Source organism: Leucopleurus acutus, assembly GCF_964270905.1.
Source record: "Leucopleurus acutus genome assembly, chromosome: 19".
Lineage (NCBI taxonomy): Eukaryota > Metazoa > Chordata > Mammalia > Artiodactyla > Delphinidae > Leucopleurus > Leucopleurus acutus.
In genome coordinates, this window is record NC_139161.1 from 17947071 (window position 1) to 17966402 (window position 19332).

Here is a 19332-nt window from a genome sequence, read left to right on the forward strand (position 1 = left end):
GCGGCGGTGGGTGAGCTGGCTGGGTGAGTGCGTGTGGAGGGGCAAATCTGATTCCCCTCCAGGTGTGGGTTCTTGTCAGGTTCCTATTTACCAGCCCCTGAATCGAACAGGCTTGGGTCTCACCCCTCAGCCTCCTCTTTCCCCCGCGTATGGGCACCCCCAGGCCACCCCGTCTCCCTCCTAAGAGGAGAATTGTCAGCTGACACGGCTTCTCATTTTGAAACACTTCCAGGGAATCTAACCAGGGAGACCTGGCACTGTCCCCATCCTAGGGGGTATTTGGAGGGAAAGGAGGAGTCCCCCACCACCTGAGGATCTCAAAACACTTAGGTTAATTCCATGCGAATTGAAAGAAAATCAGAGGGGGATGAAGATAGCAAGTCTGTACTTGATCCCCAGTAGCAGTGAGAACGATAGCAAACGATAGCTCTTTTGTGCCAGGCATTAGTCTAAGTGTTTTATATACGTGAACTTACCTAACGCTACAACAGGCCTATGAGGTAGATGTCATTATGATTAGCCCCATGTTACAGATGAGAAGACTGAGGCACAGAGAGGTTGAGTCACTTGCCTAAGGTCACACAGTAAGTGGCAGGGCTGGGATTTGAAGCCAGGCAGCTGGATTGCAGGGTCCATGCTCTTAGTCACTGATACTAAACCAGCTAATAGCTATTTTCTCTTCTGGGAGACAACTCAGGGCAATGGTTAGAGGTGTAGCTGGAGTCAGCTAGGGCAGGGTTTAATCCTGCCTCTGCTACCTACCTGCTAGGGCACCGAAGCAGTAAACCTCTCTGAACCTCAGCTTTCTCATCTGTAAAGCGAGGTTAATGACCTTACCCGCCTCACAGAGTGATATGGGGAGAGATAAAACGGCACAGTCGTGTATGGTGTCAGGACGATTACACAAAGTTGGTGCTCTGCCACCAGGGAGCCCTCCCCGCCTTGTGGTCCACGCCGCCCCCACCAGCCTCTTCCAGCTGTGCTCTACTTCTGAGACTCCAGATGCCCTGCTCCCCCTTATCTGCCTGGCCCTGGCTGGCGGGCTGGCCAGGTGTTTGGTGCGCTTCATCAGGGTCCAGGCTCTTATCAGTGTCAGCAGAGCAAGGCCTGCAGCTGGGGAGCGGCTGGGCCTGGTGGCGGCTACAATCTGGGTCATGGGTGCACCCTCTGAGGCCCCAGCAGAGCTCGAGACACCTCTGTTCTCCCCTCTCCTCTCTCACTGAAGTCTCAGAACCCCAGCAGGAAGGCGTCCCATTGTACAGACAGGGTGACTGAGCCCTAGAGAGAGGCGGGGAGCTGACAGTCAGGCAGAGAGGCAGCCTGGATGTCTGGGCTCTCGGGCTCCGAAGGGACCCTCTGACCCTCTCCCCTCCCAAATGGGAAACTAAGACCACAGTCCCAGCCCATAGGGCGTGGCGGGGGGTCGTGGCGTATGTTTAGCACCTCAGGCAACAAGGCCAGAGAAGGGAGAAAGAGACTAAAAATGGGAGAAGAGGAAGGCAGGGGAACCTAAGGAGAAGGGGACATGGAGGGACAGAAGAGGGAGAGAAAAAATGCGCATGACCAGACTCCTCAAAGGGCAAGTCCCCTGCAGTAGGGACACCCCATCCTCAGGCTTTGGAAACCGCCCCCCCAAGGCCATCACTTGCCCTACAACCCCCCAAAGCAGGGACTCCTGCGTTTCTCAGTGTAGGTCAGGGGCTCACTCACGCCCCTCTCTCTATCTCTAAGGACCTCAGGGCCAACCATTCCTCAGAATGGCTCTTTCCGTATATACTCCCTGCCCTGTTCCCTCCCACAGCACCCAGCCCTGTCTCGCATGGTCCTCTCTCTGCATCTTGCCCACCATTCCTGGCACCCGGGCTAGCCCTCCCCACCTCTCAGCCCTTCACATCCCACCGGTGCTTCTGGACCCAGCACCAGTGTCCCCTCCACCAGAGACGCTCCGCCTGCAGCCCCACTGCGAGTCCTACTTCCCCCTGCCACAGGCACCCTCAGCACCCAGCATGGTCTGCTCACTGCTTGTGTTTGTCCGGGGCATGTGTTTTCTCCTGAACGCCTTAGCCTGTCACGTGTTCCCAGCTTGTCTCCCCAGTCAGGGTTGCGAGCTTCTGGAGAGTAGAACAGTGTCTTGTTCATCTCAGCTTCCCAGGCTCCATGCCAGGCACAGAGTGGGCACGTTTGTCAACCTGACCCAAATCCCTGCTGCTACAATGCGCTCTGCTGCCGTGGGTAAGGCGGAGAAGGATGTCCCTGCACACGCAGCCTGGGGCCGCGCCAGGGCACCCCTGTGCTCTCCTTGGGCTGGTCCTCACATTCCTGCAGTGGGCATCCTTCCTCTCCGCTAGAGACACAACTGAGAAAACGGAGGCGCAGGGCTCCACTGCCTCCTGGCGGGGTCCTAGTCATCCTGGCTCCCCAGTCCCAGAGCCCCAAGCCTGCAAGGGGGAGCCATTCTTACATTCATTCAACACATATTTATTGAGTGCCTACTACGTGGCAACCACTCTGCTAGGAGTGGGAGATCCAGTGAGGATTGAGACACACAGGAGCTTAGCACTCATGTGGCTTCCTTTCTAGAGGCGTCCTCAGACCATATATCCACAAATGAATTAAGAAACCAGAAAATGACAGATTGGGTTAGTGACTGTTAGGGTGGTCAGGAAGGGAATCTGAAGAGGTAGCATATGAGCTGAGATGTGGGAAGGGCTGAAGTGTGGGAGTAGGGGCATCCAGGATGTGGCCAACTACATGTGCAAAGGCCCTGGGGCAGGAAAGGGCTTCGTAAGGAGGCCAATGGAATAGGTGGTGAGAGAGCAAGAGAGAGGGAGTTCAAGATGGAGTAGGGGAGAGAAGCAAGGCCATATCATCCAGGACCTGTGAGCCACTCCTAAGGATACTGCAGCCCCATGTCCAGGAGGAGGCAGCCATTTCTGGGAGAAGAGGGTATTCTGTGGAGACTCTCAGCTGAGCTCCCTGAAGGAGGGACACTTCATGTTCCTGGAGTTGGTGATTCCTGGGGATGGGCAGAAAAGGAAGCCAGGTGAGGACTGGTGATTGGAGGAAGGAGTCGGATTGGAAGAACACCCCCCCTCCCATCCTCCCAAACATCCTTAGGTTGTTGCCAGCTAAGTTTCATCTTCCCTGCTCTGCCCTGTCTCTCCGGCCCCTGCGCACCTGACCTCAGACCTACAAATCCAACCGCCTACTCACACTTCTTTCCTCTGACCCATTGTCTCCCAACACCTGGGATCCCCCTTCACTCAAATACAGCCCCCTGTGCGGACGAATGGGAGACCCCAGGCTGCCCTGTGCCTCACTCAGCCTGTGCCTTTCCCCTGCAGGGACCTGCAGTGCGGGTTATGCTGGGGGCGCAGATCACTGCAGACAATTGAACAATCAGGACAGCGCCATGGGGGATTCACAGGTGAGTCTTGGGCGGCATGTGCAGGGCTCCTAACCCTGGACTCCTACCTTCACGGAGGTCTGTGGAGCCCCCTCCACAGCCCAGCCCTGATGGCAACTTTTCACAGGAGAATGAAGATAAGCTGGAAGAGTTTCTAGAGCAGAAGGAATATGAAGACCCTGGATTCCCCACGCTCCAGGTGGAGGAAGCAGAAGGTGAGCCCCATCTCCCTCTCTCCTGCTGGGATGAGCTGCTGAGCCCCATTAGACACAGGTGGGGAACTTGTCCTCCCCTTCTCCCCGCTCCCCACCGGCCCAGCCCCGGGGCCAGTTCTCCCACAATCCTGGCTGATTGAAGGATAAACAGAGTTTTGTTTGAAATGATCACAGGAGGTGACTGGGGGTGGGTGCTGGAGGCAGGACCAGTCACCCATCACTGTGCCCCTTAGATTTTGTAAGAGGGCAGCCAGGCCTGTCGGGGACGAGGGCATGAGCCCACATGCCACCCGTGCCTATCCAATGCCGGCTTCCAGGCCAGGCACTGGGCCTGTTCTGGGAACATTGTTCTGTTTGGGGGTCCAGGAGTCCTGAGAAATGGGGGGGCCGTAGAGACCCTCAGGGCGGAGAAACATCAGGAAACCTTCCTGGGCCTCTGCCCAAGGTCTCGGTTGGGGAGCCCCGGGAAGGGACCTGTTTACTGTCAACAGGACTTAAGTGCTAGCAATTGGTATTGGAGATAAGAGGCCCCTCTGGGAAATGAGGGCTGGGGGTGTAGGGGCCCATAATATAAGGGCAGACCCCACGGGGCACCCAAGCTCCACTTGGAGGCAGCGAGAAGCTACTGGCTGGTGGGATCGTTGAGGCAGGTGGGAAGAAAGAAGGGAATCTGGCCCCAGAAGGTAGAAGGAGAGGGAAGAGAATTGCCACTCAGGACTCCCCAATCCCCTTGGAGATGACCCTCCTCGTCACCACTGAGGATGAGCCCCAGGGGTCCTCCACAGCGCTCAGATGGGGAGTGACAGTGCCAGGCTGGGCGGCCAAGAACACGCGTGGGGGGCCACAGCCCACTGAGCAGCACCGGCAGGGTCCCAGCCAGGGGCAAGGGGAGGGGGAGCGGCATCATCCCTGTGGTGTCCAAGGCTCATGCTGGTGGTGCAGGAAAGTCTTGCGGGAATTGTCTGCGGCCAGCGCTAACCGGCTTCTTGATTTTCAGCTCAGCTCACCGAGCCGACAGCCACAGACTACCACACCACGTCGCACCGCCCCCCAGACGTCCTCGAGGTGAGCACCCCAGCCTCCCCCGATTCTCTTTCCTGTGCTGCCCTTGGGATCCATCATTCTACCAGGGGAGGAGAGGAGCAGAGGGATAGCTACAGTTTCAGGATGGGGGGGACCCCACAAACAGGGAGAGAAGGAATGGGCCTCCTGGGAAATAGGTAAAGGACATCTGCCAGAGAGGGGGGAGACCCGGGGCCCCCTTCCACTGATGGGGGAGCTCCCTGGACAGAGATAAATGGACAGCTGGAGGTCTGAGCCACCAGGTCCGCTGGCCCTGGCTGGGCTGTCAGTTACTCCCCGGGGAAGCACAGAATTAAATACATGCTCTCCTCAGCCCAGTCCCCCAAGGCCCCCCACGTCCTTGCTGGACTCCAGACGGTCTAGCTGGTTAGAAAATCGGGTCTGCCCTCAGCTAAGCCCCTGGGACTGGCCATCTGGCCCCAAGGAACCCCAAGGGCATGCTGAGCCCACACGACAATCTTGGAGGCAGGAGGCTGACCCAGTGACCCCAAAGGCTTCCCTCTTCTTTCCTCTCCTGCCCACTCTAGCAGCCCTTTTGCCCCAGAGTTTGTTCAAATGCCTCTGAAATGGGGTGAGGGGCCTGGTCAGGAGGTTGGGGAACAGAGCCAGAGGTGGGGGACCCCCAGTCATCTCCTCACATGTCACACCTCACTCTACACCCTGAGGATGGAGCTCCTGACGGTACCTTTTGAGTTCAGGCTCTGCCCTCAGCGCTCCAGGACCCCTGGGCCTCTGATGGACATCTCTCAGAGCCTGCTGAGTGCCCACCGTGCCCTGGGCTTCCAGCCTCCCCATAGCCCTGCCCGGGGCCCGAGGGACTAATTCAGGCCTGTGGGGCTGCAGGTCGTCGTGGAGCTGCGGGAACTGCTGATGGATGAAAAGAACCAGGAGCTACAATGGATGGAGACAGCGCGCTGGGTGCGGCTAGAGGAGAACCTGGGGAAGGACGGGATATGGGGCCGCCCACACCTGTCTTACCTCACCTTCTGGAGCCTCTTGGAGCTGCAGAAAGCCTTTGCCAAGGGTGAGTGAGCCCCTCTGTGCCCCTCCGCGTGTGGCCCCTGCATGTGAAGCTGCTAGGGAGGAGGAGGGTCAGGGCCGGCCAGCCCGTTCACCCCTCCCCTGCCTGCAGGTACTGTCCTCCTGGACCTGCCAGAGAAATCCCTGGCCGGGGTGGCCAGCCAGCTGCTGGACAGGTTTATCTTCGAGGGGCAGATCCAGCCTCAGGACCGAGAAAATCTGTTCCGGGTCCTGCTGCTCAAACACAGGTGCCCCTGCCTGCCAGGCCCTGGATTCCACACCCACAGGGCCCATCTCCCCAGCCCGCCTGCCCCAAGCTCTCCCTGGGGGTCCAGATGGCCCCTCCCGACCAGGCTGGGTCCCACTTTTCTTCCACAATGTCTCCTGCTTCCGGCACCTCTCGAGCGGTAACCACGTCTCCACGCTCAGGGTTGGGGGCCGCTGGTCCCCAGGAGGGCGGGCTCTCAAGGTCCCTCTCTCCATCCATTCTTCTGGCTCCACCTAGTCGCTCCAGACAGAGGCCCCCCGCTTCCATCCAGTGTCCTTCAGAGGAGGCTGATTCTCCTTCCGCCCTGGGCCTCTCTAGTCTGGTCACTGGCAAGTCCCATGTCCCTCCCACCACGGGTCTCCACTCTGCTGACAGCCCAGGCTGAGCTGCCTACTCAGCCCATGTCCCCTGTGTGTCGTCCTGCAGCCACGCCAGAGACGTGGAGGCCCTGGGGAGTGTGAAGCCTGCAGTCCTGACACGTTCTGGGGACCCTTCACAGCCTCTGCTCCCACAGCATCCGTCGCTGGAGACAGAGCTCTTCTGTGAACAGGTGAGGCTGTACCAGGGGTGTGTGAGGAGAGCCGGAAAGCTCCCAGCCTGAACATGGTTCGAAATGAGAGTGGGTAGGGCAGACGGGGTGGGCTGCTCCAGTGTCCAGGGTCCAGAGTGGCTGGAGGACTCCCCTCACCACCTTCCTTCCAACAGGGAGAGGGGAGCGCGGAAGGGCACTCGTCATCTGGAATGCTGGGAAGGAGTCCCCAGGACCGGGAGGCCACCCTGGTGCTGGTGGGTAAGTGGGCAGAGCGTCCATCCCTCACCCCTTCCTGTCCCCTGCTCCTGCCTCCTGCCCTGGCCCAGCCTGCCTCTCCCTAAGCCTGGACCCCAGCAGCGTGCCCCCCTTGGCCTGGCCCAACCACCTCACTTCGTCTGTCCCCAACAGGCTGTGCCAGGTTCCTGGAGCGGCCAGTGCTGGGCTTTGTGCGACTAAAGGAGCCCATGGAGACGGAGCAGAAGCCACAGGAGCCAGAGGGGCCGGCAGTCCCTGTGCGCTTCCTCATCGTGTTGCTGGGACCTGAGGCCCCCAACATCGACTACACCCAGCTGGGCCGGGCTGCTGCCACCCTCATGTCAGAGAGGGTGAGGAGGGGCCGGCGAGGGCTGGGGGAGCCCAGGGGGCTGGGTGACAGCTGAGGCCTCGTCCCCGGCCCCGGTGACTTTAACTTCACTAGTTTGGCCCATTCAGTCTGATCTAGCTGCTTCCGTCCTGTCTGGCCAGGGGGAGTCCAGGCCCGTGTAGTCTGGCCTAACCCTGCCTGATCAGGCCTGGTCTGGTCCGGCCCACTCTACCCTGGTTCTGTCTGGTTAGGTCTGGCCTGGTCCAGCCTGATCTGCTCTCGTTCCATCTGGTCTGCTATAAGCCACCTGGTTCGCTTTAGTTCTTTCTGCTTTCCCGACTCAGGGCCCTGTCTGCCTCCCCAAAGCCCTTTCAGAGCAGAAGGTGGAAGGCCAGCGGGGAAGGAAAAGCAGTTCCCAGCAAGCAGGGGCTGGGGGAGAGGGGCCCCTAGGCCCTGGCTCTGGCCTCTTGGATCCTCTTGTTGAGCAGGTCCTTGTGGCTCTGACCTTCCTTCCTGCTCCCAGGTGTTCCGCACTGATGCATACTTGGCCCAGAACAAGGAGATGCTGGTGCATTCCCTAGAGGGCTTCCTAGACTGCAGTCTGGTGCTGCCGCCCACGGACGCGCCCTCTGAGGATGCCCTGCTCAGTCTGGTGCCCGTGCAGAAGGAGCTGCTGAAAAGACGCTACCTGCCCAGCTCAGCCAAGCCAGAGCCCAGCTTCCTCAAGGGCCTAGGTACCTGCCCTGCCCAGCCCTGGGCACCTGCCCTGTCCAGCCCTGGGCACCTGCCCTGCCCAGCCCTAGGCACCTGCCCTGCCCAGCCCTGGGCTTGCTGAGCCCCCAGACCTCCAGACAGCCCAGCACAGCCCTGTGAGCCCCTACCGCCCCTCTTCCCATTAAACCTCCCATGTCCCCTCTCCCTGTCCTCATGCCTCCCAGCCTCCTGGACCCCCCCATTCCCATCAGACAATCCCCTTCTCGATTCCCTTTTCCCCACACTTCCCCCTTCCACCCCCCGTGACCGTGGTCCTGCCCTTCACTACAGATTTGAATGGGGGTCTAGAGGACACCCAGGATGACCCTCTGCAGCGGACAGGCAGGCTCTTCGGGGGACTGGTACGTGACATCCGGCGCCGCTACCCCCGCTACTTGAGTGACATCACAGACGCATTGAACCCCCAGGTCCTGTCTGCCATCATCTTCATCTACTTTGCCGCCCTGTCACCCGCCATCACCTTCGGTGGCCTCCTGGGTCAGTGCCTCTGTGTGTCCCACTAACCCTCACCTCCGACCCTCTGGCCTCAGTATCAGCCCTGACTTTGCCCCGATCTGACACTCTGGACCCCCACATCATCTTGTCCATGAGATGCTCTATCGGCCTCTGGAAATGACCTTGACCTTGACTGCACTGTCACTTCCATCCACAGGAGAAAAGACCCATAACCTGATGGGTGTATCGGAACTGCTTATCTCCACCGCGGCGCAGGGCATCCTCTTCTCCCTGCTGGGGGCTCAGCCCCTGCTCGTGGTGGGCTTCTCAGGACCCCTGCTCGTGTTTGAGGAAGCCTTCTTCTCGGTAGCTCTGTTCTGGCCCCACTGTCACCCTGTAACTGGCCCCTGGCTGCTGCTTCATGCACAGGGCCTGGGCCCATTTACCTGACCCCAGCTCCCTCTGACCGCCCTACAGTTCTGCAAGAGTAACGGCCTGGAGTACATCGTGGGCCGCGTGTGGATTGGCTTCTGGCTCGTCCTGCTGGTGGTGCTGGTGGTGGCCTTCGAGGGCAGCTTCCTGGTCCGCTTCATCTCCCGCTACACCCAGGAGATCTTCTCCTTCCTCATCTCCCTCATCTTCATCTATGAGACCTTCTCCAAGCTGGTCACGGTGAGGGCCATGGGAGTGTTAAGAGGCACGTGTGCGTGCATGTGTGTGCATGTGCGTCCGTGTGTGTGTGTGACTGTGCACAAGCTGTGTGACTGTCATTGCACATGCGTCTCTACGGCATTTATGTGGCCGTGTTTTCACGGTATGTGACTGTGACCACATACCTGTGGATGCCTGCTGTCTGTGGGCCGGTATTCTCACCACGGCTGTGCGGAGTGACGGTGCATGAGAGCTCCCCTCTGCCTGCACAGGCCCACGTGTATAACCACATGCAGTAACCAGTGGGCATGTGTGAGACTGAATGTGGGAAACTGCAGGCATGGCGGGGTAGCAGGGGTCCTGGAGACTCTGAAGTCCCCCACTCCTCCTGCAGTTGCCCTTAGGAACTGCAGGGCCTGCAGAGGGCAGGCCCCGCCTCCTCAGCTCTGTCACCTTAAACCATGCCTACCTCTGTGCCTGCATTTTACATGGAGGAAGGGTGGATCCTGTCCATCTACCCGATCCTGTTTGTCGGTGGGTCCTTCTCTGCTTTCCAAGTGTCTGGAGCCTAAGTCTTTTTAGGAACCTCCTTGGCACTTGTTTCCTGCCCTCCAGCCTTCTCATGGCTCCCAGGCCCTGGATGCTCGTGTGCGCGCGCGCGCACACACACACACGCACACACACACACACACACACACTTTCATTTCCTCCATGGCCTGCCCCGCCCAAGCCTAGCCTGGTCCTCAGTCCTGAAAACCAAGCCGTGGAATCGCATTGCCTCTCTGTTACTATGTCAGTTGAGGAAGAAGAGAGGTAGAGGGATGATGCATAGACAGATGGATGGATGAATGGTTGATGAATAGAGAGAGAGGCGCTGAATAGAGAGTTGGATGATGGACAGGTGGACGATGGATAGATAGATGATACATGATGCGTGTATCATGATGGCTGGAGGATGGATGGATGGGAGGAAAGAGGATGCCTCGGTTTTCTGCTGCAGATCTTCCAGGACCACCCACTGCTGGAGAACTATGACCACAATGTGACAAGAATACCCAAACCTCAGGCGCCCCTGCCCAACACAGCCCTCCTCTCTCTTGTGCTCATGGCTGGCACCTTCTTGTTTGCCATGACGCTGCGCAAGTTCAAGAACAGCTCCTACTTCCCTGGCAAGGTCAGCACATCCCCCCACCTGTCCTTGCCTACACTGCCCTGTCCCAGTCTACAGCACTCCCCTCAGCTTTCCCAGTGCCAGTAGTTCCCCTTCTTACCCTAGGTTCCCATTTCCAATTCCAAGCCTCCCTCCCCCCTCATCATGCAGGATTTTACTCTTGAGACAAGCGCATCTCACTTTCTCGGCACGTCCAGGCTGAGAACCCAGTGGGGAACCAAGGACAGTTCTTGGAAGGGAGTGGAGAAGCTGTGGGGCCGGGGGTGGGGCTGGGCCAGGTGAACAAGAAAGGAGGCGGGTATGTTGAGAAGCAGGACAGGGCATTAGATGTTCCCCCTGGGGAGAGTGGGACCCCCTGGTGAAGACGGGGCAGTAATGGGGGCAAGCGGCAGGTGAGAGGTGGGAAGCAACTGGGCACTGACCATTGGTCCCTTCACCTGCCCTCAGCTGCGACGAGTCATTGGGGACTTTGGGGTTCCCATCTCTATCCTGATCATGGTCATGGTGGATGCCTTCATCCAGGACACCTACACCCAGGTGACCCTCTCCCCCACCCTTATTTCATTCCCCCAGCATGCACCCTCCCCCAAACTGCCTTCCCAAACCTGAAGCCAGCTAGAACTACCCCTTCCCCAGTCCTGTCTCTCCAAGCAGCCCCATGTTCTTCCCACAGCCCTTCGGGACATCTCTGGCTGAAGAAAGGGCCTGGGTCAGTTTGCCCCCTTTTACTCCTTAATCCAGAGCAGTAGGAAAGAATCCGCTTTGAAGCCAGGTTGATCTGAGTATGAATCTCAGTTTTGCTACCAAATAGCTGTGCAATGCAGTGCCAGCTACATAACTTCCCTGATCCTGTTTCCTCAGCTATAAAGTAGGGAATGAGAAAATGTATGTAAAGGGCTTCAGTGCAGTGACTGAGTACAAAGTAGATGCTCAATATAAGTAAGTTCCCAAGGGCCCAGGCCCCTGGTTCTCCCTGTCCCCACCCTTCCCCATCCCCCTGCCCCCAGGTGTTCTCAGCAGCATCCCCCTCCCACAGAAACTCAGTGTACCTAAAGGGCTCACCGTGTCCAACACCTCGGCCCGAGGCTGGCTCATCCACCCGCTGGGCTTATATAAGCCATTTCCCATCTGGATGATGTTTGCCTCCGCCCTGCCTGCCCTGCTGGTCTTCATCCTCATCTTCCTTGAGTCCCAGATCACCACGTAAGAGCCAGGGTGGGACTGGGCCCAGGAGGGTCCGAGGCAGAGAAAGGGACAGGCTCCAGGCAGGCAGGACACCAGGGACTGAATGCTAGTAGGAAGGATGGACGGACAGGAGGTCCAGGTTTTGTGGGACATGACGTGGTACTATTTAGGGAGCCCTTTTTAATAAAAAGAATATAAAATGGGAACTATAAAAGTAGGCGCTAGATCTTGGAACGGGCCTGTGCCCGTGAGGGTCCCTGAAGCGTATGCTTCTTTGGCTTCAGCGTAGAGCGGCCAGTGGGTGTTCTAGGTGATGATGAAAACACTTCTGCTCTTAGAGTCTCGATTTCTCAAGATGGTGCAGGAGGGAGGGGAGAAAGGAACTCTAAGGGAGACGGGCAAAGAAGGATAAACTAAAGTACAGAGGGACCCAAGTCTAGGGGAGGAAAGAGAGGGTGAAGGGGGTTGGGGTGAGGGAGAGCCCCGCTTACTCCTGACCTTCCACACCCCCAGGTTGATCATCAGCAAACCGGAGCGCAAGGTGGCCAAGGGCTCTGGCTTCCACCTGGACCTGTTGCTGGTCATGGGCATGGGCGGGGTGGCCACCCTCTTTGGGATGCCCTGGCTCAGTGCCACCACTGTGCGTTCTGTCACCCACGCCAATGCCCTTACGGTCATGGGCAAGGCCAGCACCCCAGGGGCTGCAGCCCAGATTCAGGAAGTCAAGGAACAACGGATCAGCGGGCTCCTGGTCTCTGTGCTCGTGGGTGAGTGAGGATTGGCCACACTTTCCAGCACCCTCAGCCCCTGCCCCTTAGGATCCAGTGCCCCTCCAGCCCTGACCACCCTGCAGCCAGGTCTCCCCAGACACCCACTGCCCCCATCTCCCCAGTGTCAGTTATTCACATGAAGGAATTCTGGAGGAAATACCCGAGGCACTGAAATGGGATCTGAGGGGTCTGGGGGGAGCACTCCATTACTGGAAGCTTCTCTAGACAAGACCCTGTACTCTGAGCTTCTCCAACAGTTCAGTGAACTGTGGGCTCCAGCCCTGCCCCGCTGCTGACTAGGTATCCCACCTTGTCTCTGGACCTCAAGTTTCCCTCTCTGCACCGTTAGAGGGTTCATTAGATGCTGAGCTCTCTCTAGCTCAGCTGCTCTGTGACTCATACAAAGGGCAGTGCTCCTAGGTGGGGGTGTGAGGTGAAGACAGAGGGTCACTGATCTGAGTTTCAGAGCAGCTGAGAGTCCAGCTGGGTTTGGTGTGGGCAGCGCCACGGGATGCAGAAGCCAGGGAAGTTTCCTAAAGGAGGCGAAGCTGTTGCTAGCTGGAGGAGGGCTGGGATTTGGGTAGGTGGAGGGTGATGGAGGCATTCTGGACCGGGGTAAGAGGAAAGGTGGGCTTCTCTGCCCTCTGTGACTCCCTAGGTTAAAGGAGTAGGCTTTGAAGTCAGGCAGGCAAGAGTCTGACTCCCTGCTCTGCCACTTACTAGCTGTGTGGCCTTAGGTTAGTTGCTTCACCTCTCTGAGTCTGCTTCCTCATCTGCAAAATGGGGGTAATATCTATTAAGAGGATCCAGGGAATTCCCTGGTGGTCCAGTGGTTAAGACTTGGTGCTTGCACTGCTGTGGGCCCGGGCTCCATCCCTGGTTGGGGAAATAAGATCCCAGAAGGTTCCCGGCGCAGCCAGAAAAAAAAAAAGAGGATCCACAAAAAGGGTTCCATATAGTCCCTGTGACATCATTCCCCAGCCTCTGCTTGTGCCGGTCCTCTGGGGCAGCTGGGGCTAAGACTGCGTGGCTCTCCCCCAGGCCTGTCCATCCTCATGGGGCCCATCCTGTCCCACATCCCCCTGGCTGTGCTCTTTGGTATCTTCCTCTACATGGGGGTCACATCCCTCAGTGGCATCCAGCTTTTTGACCGCATCTTGCTTCTGTTCAAGCCGCGCAAGTACCACCCGGATGTGCCCTACGCCAAGCGGGTACGGGGCCCTCCCGGCTGCCCAGGTCAGGGGCGGGGGGTGGGTGGGGGGCCGGGTGCCTGGGCAGGGCAGGCCATGACCCCAGCCTCCGCCCGCAGGTGAGAACCTGGCGAATGCACTTGTTCACGGGCACTCAGATCATCTGCCTGGTAGTGCTGTGGGTGGTGAGAAGCATCAAAGCCATCTCGCTGGCCCTGCCTTTCATTCTCATCCTCACGGTGCCCCTACGCCACTTCCTGCTGCCACTCATCTTCCAGAACCTGGAGCTCCAGTGTGTGAGTTGCTTCTCCCACCACCCAGCCCGCGCCCCTCCCCCCCATTTCCTATGGCCAGAGGGCACAACTCCAGAGCAGAGGGCAGCAAGGGGACATCAGTGGGGCTCAGCGAATGAGAGAAGTGTGTCTGGGAACTAAGGAAGGCAGAAGAGCATCGTGATTAAGGTCTAGGTTGGGGCCTGCGTCCAAATCCCGGCACTGCCACATCCCAGTGTGTGACCTGGAGCTAGCGGCCCCGTTTCTCTGTACCTCAGGTTTCCTCACCTGTAAAGAGAGGAATAATGACAGGGCTGGTGAGAGGACTGAGAGGCTCACGAGATGTGTTCCACTTGGGTGGTCCCCACCACTGAGCGGCTAGTCCTGTGGTCTTATAAACCATCCGGAGAGTGGCTCTTCCAGTAGAATTCTTCCACGATGTGACATAGGTCACTGTGGCGCTGCCCCGGTGAAGGGGTCTCCTGCCTGCCCTCTGGAGGCCCTCCCCTACCGGGGCACCAGATTCCTGGAGGCTCCCCACCCTGAGGAAACCTCTCATCTAGACCAACCCTAGGAGATGCAGGGACAGGACAAGACTTGTCCAAGGTTCAAAGAGAGACAGGCTCTCCTGACCCCAGAGGTGCCTCCGCGCTGGGGGGAGGGCTCACCTGGGCCCTCAGCCGCTCACCCTGTGTCCTTCCTGCCCCCCCCACCCCAGCTGGATGCTGACAATGTCAAGCCGAACTTCGATGAGGAGAACGGTCAGGATGAATATGATGAGGTGGCCATGCCTGTGTGAGGGGAGCGCCCAGGCCCCAGAGCCCCCTCCATCATTCCACTTCCCCACTCTCCCAGGAAAAGCAGAAGTTCATGGGCACCCTAGGGACTCCCAGGTCCCTCCTGGGGCAGCAGTCGAGGCCCTGGGGCCACGGGTGGGGGAAGGAAAGGGTGTCTAGGAAACCTTGTATGAAGGGTAGACTGGCTTTTCTGGATAGAAAAGGCCAGTGGGGCCCACAGTAGGGGGATTCGCTGTGCAGTCCCTCCTGTGGCCACACTGCCACCTGGGAGTCCCACCCTGGAAGACTTAGATTCAAGCCCTACCTCCTCATGACACAGACACGGGAAGTAAAGAGGATGGGAGTTGGGTGGGGGGGATTCAAATTCCTGCTTTCTGTGTGACCTTGGGCAAGTCCCTGGATCTCTCCAGCCTCTGCTTCCTCATCTGTAAAATGGGTATATTGATAATCACACCCACATTACAGGATGGTTTCTGAGGACCAAAGATAAATGTGAAAAAAGGGCTTCGTAAAATCTGAAAGGACTATTACACAGTAGTCATCCTTCTTCAAGCCTGCCCAAAGTCACATAGCTCCTGAGACATACAGCTGGGATTTGACCTCTGAGGCCAGAGTCTACTTCAGTCACCCACCTTTCCATGATGCCCCTGCTGGCCCCTCTCTTCCCCCTCTCTGCTCCCACTGGGGACCCTCTTCTCTGGGGCGGAGGAAGGTGTCCTGGTGAGGGCAAGGTGCAGGTGAGGACAAAATCAGGGCTGGGACTCAGGACTCCTAAGTGCTGCTCCCTCCCCCACGCTCTCATTCATTCACTCATCCATTCATTCCACAAACATTTATCTAAGGCCCTGGGCCCCGTGGACAGAGAGGTGACTGAGACAAGCCCTTGCCTTGGGGTTGGGAGTGGGGGGCAGTGTACAGTCTGTTCTTCATTTGGATGGGGGTGGGGGGGGTGGGAAGATAGGGAGGAGATGGGGAGGGGGAGGGAGGGAGGTTTGTAACTTATACCTTGTGTATCCTCAGAGCTTTCATTGTCCTTGAGCTACACGCAGGCACACTCGCGCACGCGAGCCCCAATTAGAGACACACTGTCCTCAGCTCCACTTGAACCAAATCTTGGGGAGAACCCAGATTCGACCAAGTGGGGTAGGAGACAGTGGGAGCTGCAGAATATGGGCAAAATCTATTTTTTTACAAAAGAAAAATATAAAAAGAGTTGAAAGAACTGGAAGTGGTGAGAGATGGTTGAAACTGAGAATCAGGGTGTGACAGAAAAAAAGGAGGCTGAGAGAGGGCTCTCAGGTACCTCCTGAAGGCTCACAGCTGCTTCCCACCACTTCACTGTTCTATGCCTCAGTTTCCTCATCTGTAAAATGGGGACGATAATGGTACCTACTTTGTAGGTTTGTTGTAAGGATTAAAGGAGACGTTGCCTATAAAGTGATTGCTTAGCACAGCGCCTGGCCTCAGACCCCATCAGAAGAGTTCAATAAAGTTAGCTGCTGGTATTGTTAGTCTGACTGGGATGCCCCTGCCCCTTCCTACCCTCTGCTCCTTGAACACTGCCAAGTGGAAAAAGTCACTCACCCTGCTAGCACCCTTCCCCTTGATGTTTGGGAATAGGTTTTACTAATAAATGCGTCTGTGGTGGAGTGAGTGCCATGCTGGAATTCCCTTCCCAGGGTCGGGGGTCCAAGGGTCTGGGCTGCACCAGGTGGAGAAGGAATGTATGGTGTGGAGCTGGTGTAGGGCTGTGGCCCTAGGGGGCAGGAAGGGCCAGGCTGGGGGAGGGGTGTGGCACTAGATTTGGGGGAGAGGCAGGGCTGGCGGCCCAGAGCCCTAGGGTGGAGAGGGCCAGCACCCAGTGAGGGGGTGGGAGAGCAAGGGAAGACAAGTTTATGCCCCGGACATCCCTCCTCTCCAAAATAAGCAAGACCCATGGAGATGGGGAGAGGGGCGCCCCCTGCCCCTTGCACAGTGAACCCCACATCCCTTAGGACCAGTTGGCCCCTTAGCCTGGACACATCAGGCTGGGCAGCACCGCTAACAGAAATTGTCAGAGAGAAAATGCGATTTGCCATCGGTCACACAGGAACAGCATCTCTTGACCAGCTTTCCACCAGCCCCCACTGTGATGCCCTTGGAGGCCCTGCCCCCCACTTCCACCCCCAGCCACTTCCAGCAACTCTAGGGGACTGCTGGGCCAGGTGTGACCCACCCCTGGTGAGGAGGGTGTCAGGACATCACCCCTCTTACCACCCCAACCCTCCAAAGAGAGGTCAGTGCAGGGTTGGGCCGCCTGGCTTCCTTCCCTGGATCTATATTTACATGCTGCCTATCCCCAGCTGACCCCTCCCAGGCTGGCCAGGGCGGCCGCCAAAGGGCCAGAGAGCTACTGTGGCCCCAGGATAGCAGTCTCAGCCAGTCACCTCCCACACACGGCAGCTTCATGTCCCACAGAGGTGTCCCAGTCCCCAGGGCTTGACAGAGGGACACCCTAAGTCAGCAGGGAAGGCATTAAGGAAATGTGAAGACCGCAAAAAATCAGTCGGGATCCAGCTTCCTGCCTGGCCCGAGACCTTACTCTCCCGACATTTCCTGCCCCCTCTCCTCGCAGATGCCCTGCCCCCCACGTCCACATTTCCTCTCAGGAAAACTACCTCAACGTGAATTAGCTGCCGTGAGGAACACCCTTTTGTGTGAACACAGAGTAACCTAAGCCTAACCCACTCCCGGCAAGGGAATAACTCAACAGAGTTGAAAATCTCTGTACCTGAAACTATTCTGTGCAGGACTATGAAAGCGAAAAGCTAGAAAGAGTCCAAATACTCAGCAACAGGAGAGCTGTTAGTAAATTACAGCGAATTACCCGACATCAATATAATGGACCCTTAGGCAGGCCCTAAAAATAACGATGATGATGAAGAAGTGATTGGATCCGCTTGGTGCAATCACGTGATCCTGGGCATCTGAGGCCGAGATATTTGAAATTCCAGCTAAGAACCACATTCCTGAGCTCAGTTTTCTGCATCTGTAAAATGGAGGTCAGGACACGGTACTTACCTCATGTTACTGAGAGGATGAATTGAGATCACACACCAGTGGGTCCTAGCCCAGTGCTGGCACTGAGTAAGCAAAAGTGCATTCCTAGGATTTCCCTCGTGGCGCAGTGGTTAAGAATCTGCCTGGCAATGCAGGGAACGCGGGTTTGATCCCTGGTCCGGGAAGATCCCACATGCCGCGGAGCAACTAAGCCCGTGTGCCACAACTACTGAGCCTGCGTGTCACAACTACTGAAGCCTGCACGCCTAGAGCCCGTGCTCCGCAACAAGAGAAGCCACCGCAATGAGAAGCCTGGGCATCACAGTGAAGAGTAGCGCCTGCTTGCCGCAACTAGAAAAAGAAAGACTTTGCGCAGCAACGGGACCCAACACAGCCCCCCCAAAAATTTAAAAATTAATTAAAAAAGAAAAAGTGCATTCCTATTCCTAAGGGAAGCACGCAGTGATGTGACTGTCATGGTGACAGCCTTGTGGAAAAGTATGGTGGGCACAGGAATGAAGGTTAGAGGCTTAGATGGAAAAAATTAAAACGCCACGGTGGTAGAGGTATGGGGGATATCAATTTCTTTCCACCTTCTTTTGGACTTTAGGTGCAAAGGGTTAAGTTAATCATCCTCCTCAGTCCAGAGTGGATTTTCGTTGACCGTTCTTATTTCCTTCCTTCTGTCCTTCCTTCCCCTTTGTCCTCATTTTCTATTCCCTCCTATTTTCTTTCCCCTCCATAGGTGGTCACTCTCACGTTTAAGGTGTATCTTTTTGTGTGAACATAGTCTTGAAAATATGTATCATTGATATTGTTTTAAGTTTTATTATGAATTTTAATCCATACACAAAAGTAGAGACAATAGTACAACAAACCACCATACACTCATCTCCCAGACGCAGAAATTATCAAGATTTTGCCTTAAAATCTTGCTTAAATCTTTGCCTAAAATACACTTTCTCTTTTTTCCCTCTGCTGAACTAAATACTTGAAAGTAAATTTCATACGTCATGCCATTTCACCCTTATACCTTTCAGCTATGCGTCCCCCCCCAGCACTGATCATTTTTGAACCCAACTGCAGTGCCATTGTCACACCCAACAAAATTAGCAAAAAATTAGCATTCAATCCATAACTAAATTTCTCAGAATGCCTCTTTTTGGTTGGTTTCAGGGGGTATGTGTGTGTTGGGCTGCACCCCACAGGCCTACAAGCCCTGTGCTTGCCCAGCTTCAAGACCCAAGAAAGAGCCCGGAGTCAGCAATAGACACATCGATGGTTTAATGGATGGGGGAGCCTACATGTGTGAAGCAAGGTCCTGGAGCGACACCTCACCATGTACGGCAGACAGGACGTGGTGGCAGTCTTCGCTCCCTAAGGGAACGGGAGACTGCCACATACAGGGGGAACTGACATCAGGTTGGCTCATTAGTTACCAGGGAAAGCAGCAGAGAGGCATGCCCCTCACCACCCCTTTGATAAGCTATCACTAGCTGGGCCTGGGGCAAGCACATAGGAAGGTCAGTCATGTGCGTGGGGTATAGGTGAAGCAGGCACTGGTTGGGCAGGGGATGTACACAGAGCAAGAGAACAGCCATCTTGAATGGCCTGACCATACAGTGTGTGTGTATTTCTATACATTACCAGCACTGTGTTCTAGGCCTTGCACTGTTCGTCCTCTTTGCACCCAGCACTGTGGCTTTAAGATCCAGCCAGGTTGCCCTGAGTTGGATCCAGCCAGGAACAGAGTTGCTTGAATTGCTGTGGGGTGCTCCATGGGGGCATTCCCCACCTTTGGCCTCTTCACTCTCCCAGGGAGGGACATCTGGCTGCACCCAACTCCCCTCCAGTAAGCAATGCTGCAATGCACATCCTCAGCCTTTTCCTCTTATGGATCCAGTGAGAATCTCTCTGAGTTATAAATGTAGAAGCCAGGAG

General features: G+C 56.8%; 1 protein-coding gene across 1 annotated transcript; it reads left to right on the top strand.

Moving 5' to 3' along the window:
- Positions 1–2213: 2213 nt before the first annotated feature.
- Positions 2214–14354, top strand: SLC4A1 (solute carrier family 4 member 1 (Diego blood group); the record flags this gene model as incomplete). The annotated part of the gene is made up of 21 exons (XM_082860791.1): positions 2214–2232; positions 2918–3043; positions 3345–3427; positions 3534–3621; positions 4619–4686; positions 5548–5728; positions 5837–5972; positions 6419–6542; positions 6698–6782; positions 6933–7129; positions 7631–7841; positions 8152–8358; positions 8534–8682; positions 8794–8988; positions 9968–10141; positions 10586–10675; positions 11175–11341; positions 11837–12090; positions 13135–13304; positions 13403–13579; positions 14274–14354. 21 exons carry the CDS (start codon positions 2214–2216, stop codon positions 14352–14354), a joined length of 2982 nt encoding a protein of 993 aa, XP_082716917.1.
- Between the last annotated feature and the right edge of the window lie 4978 nt (positions 14355–19332).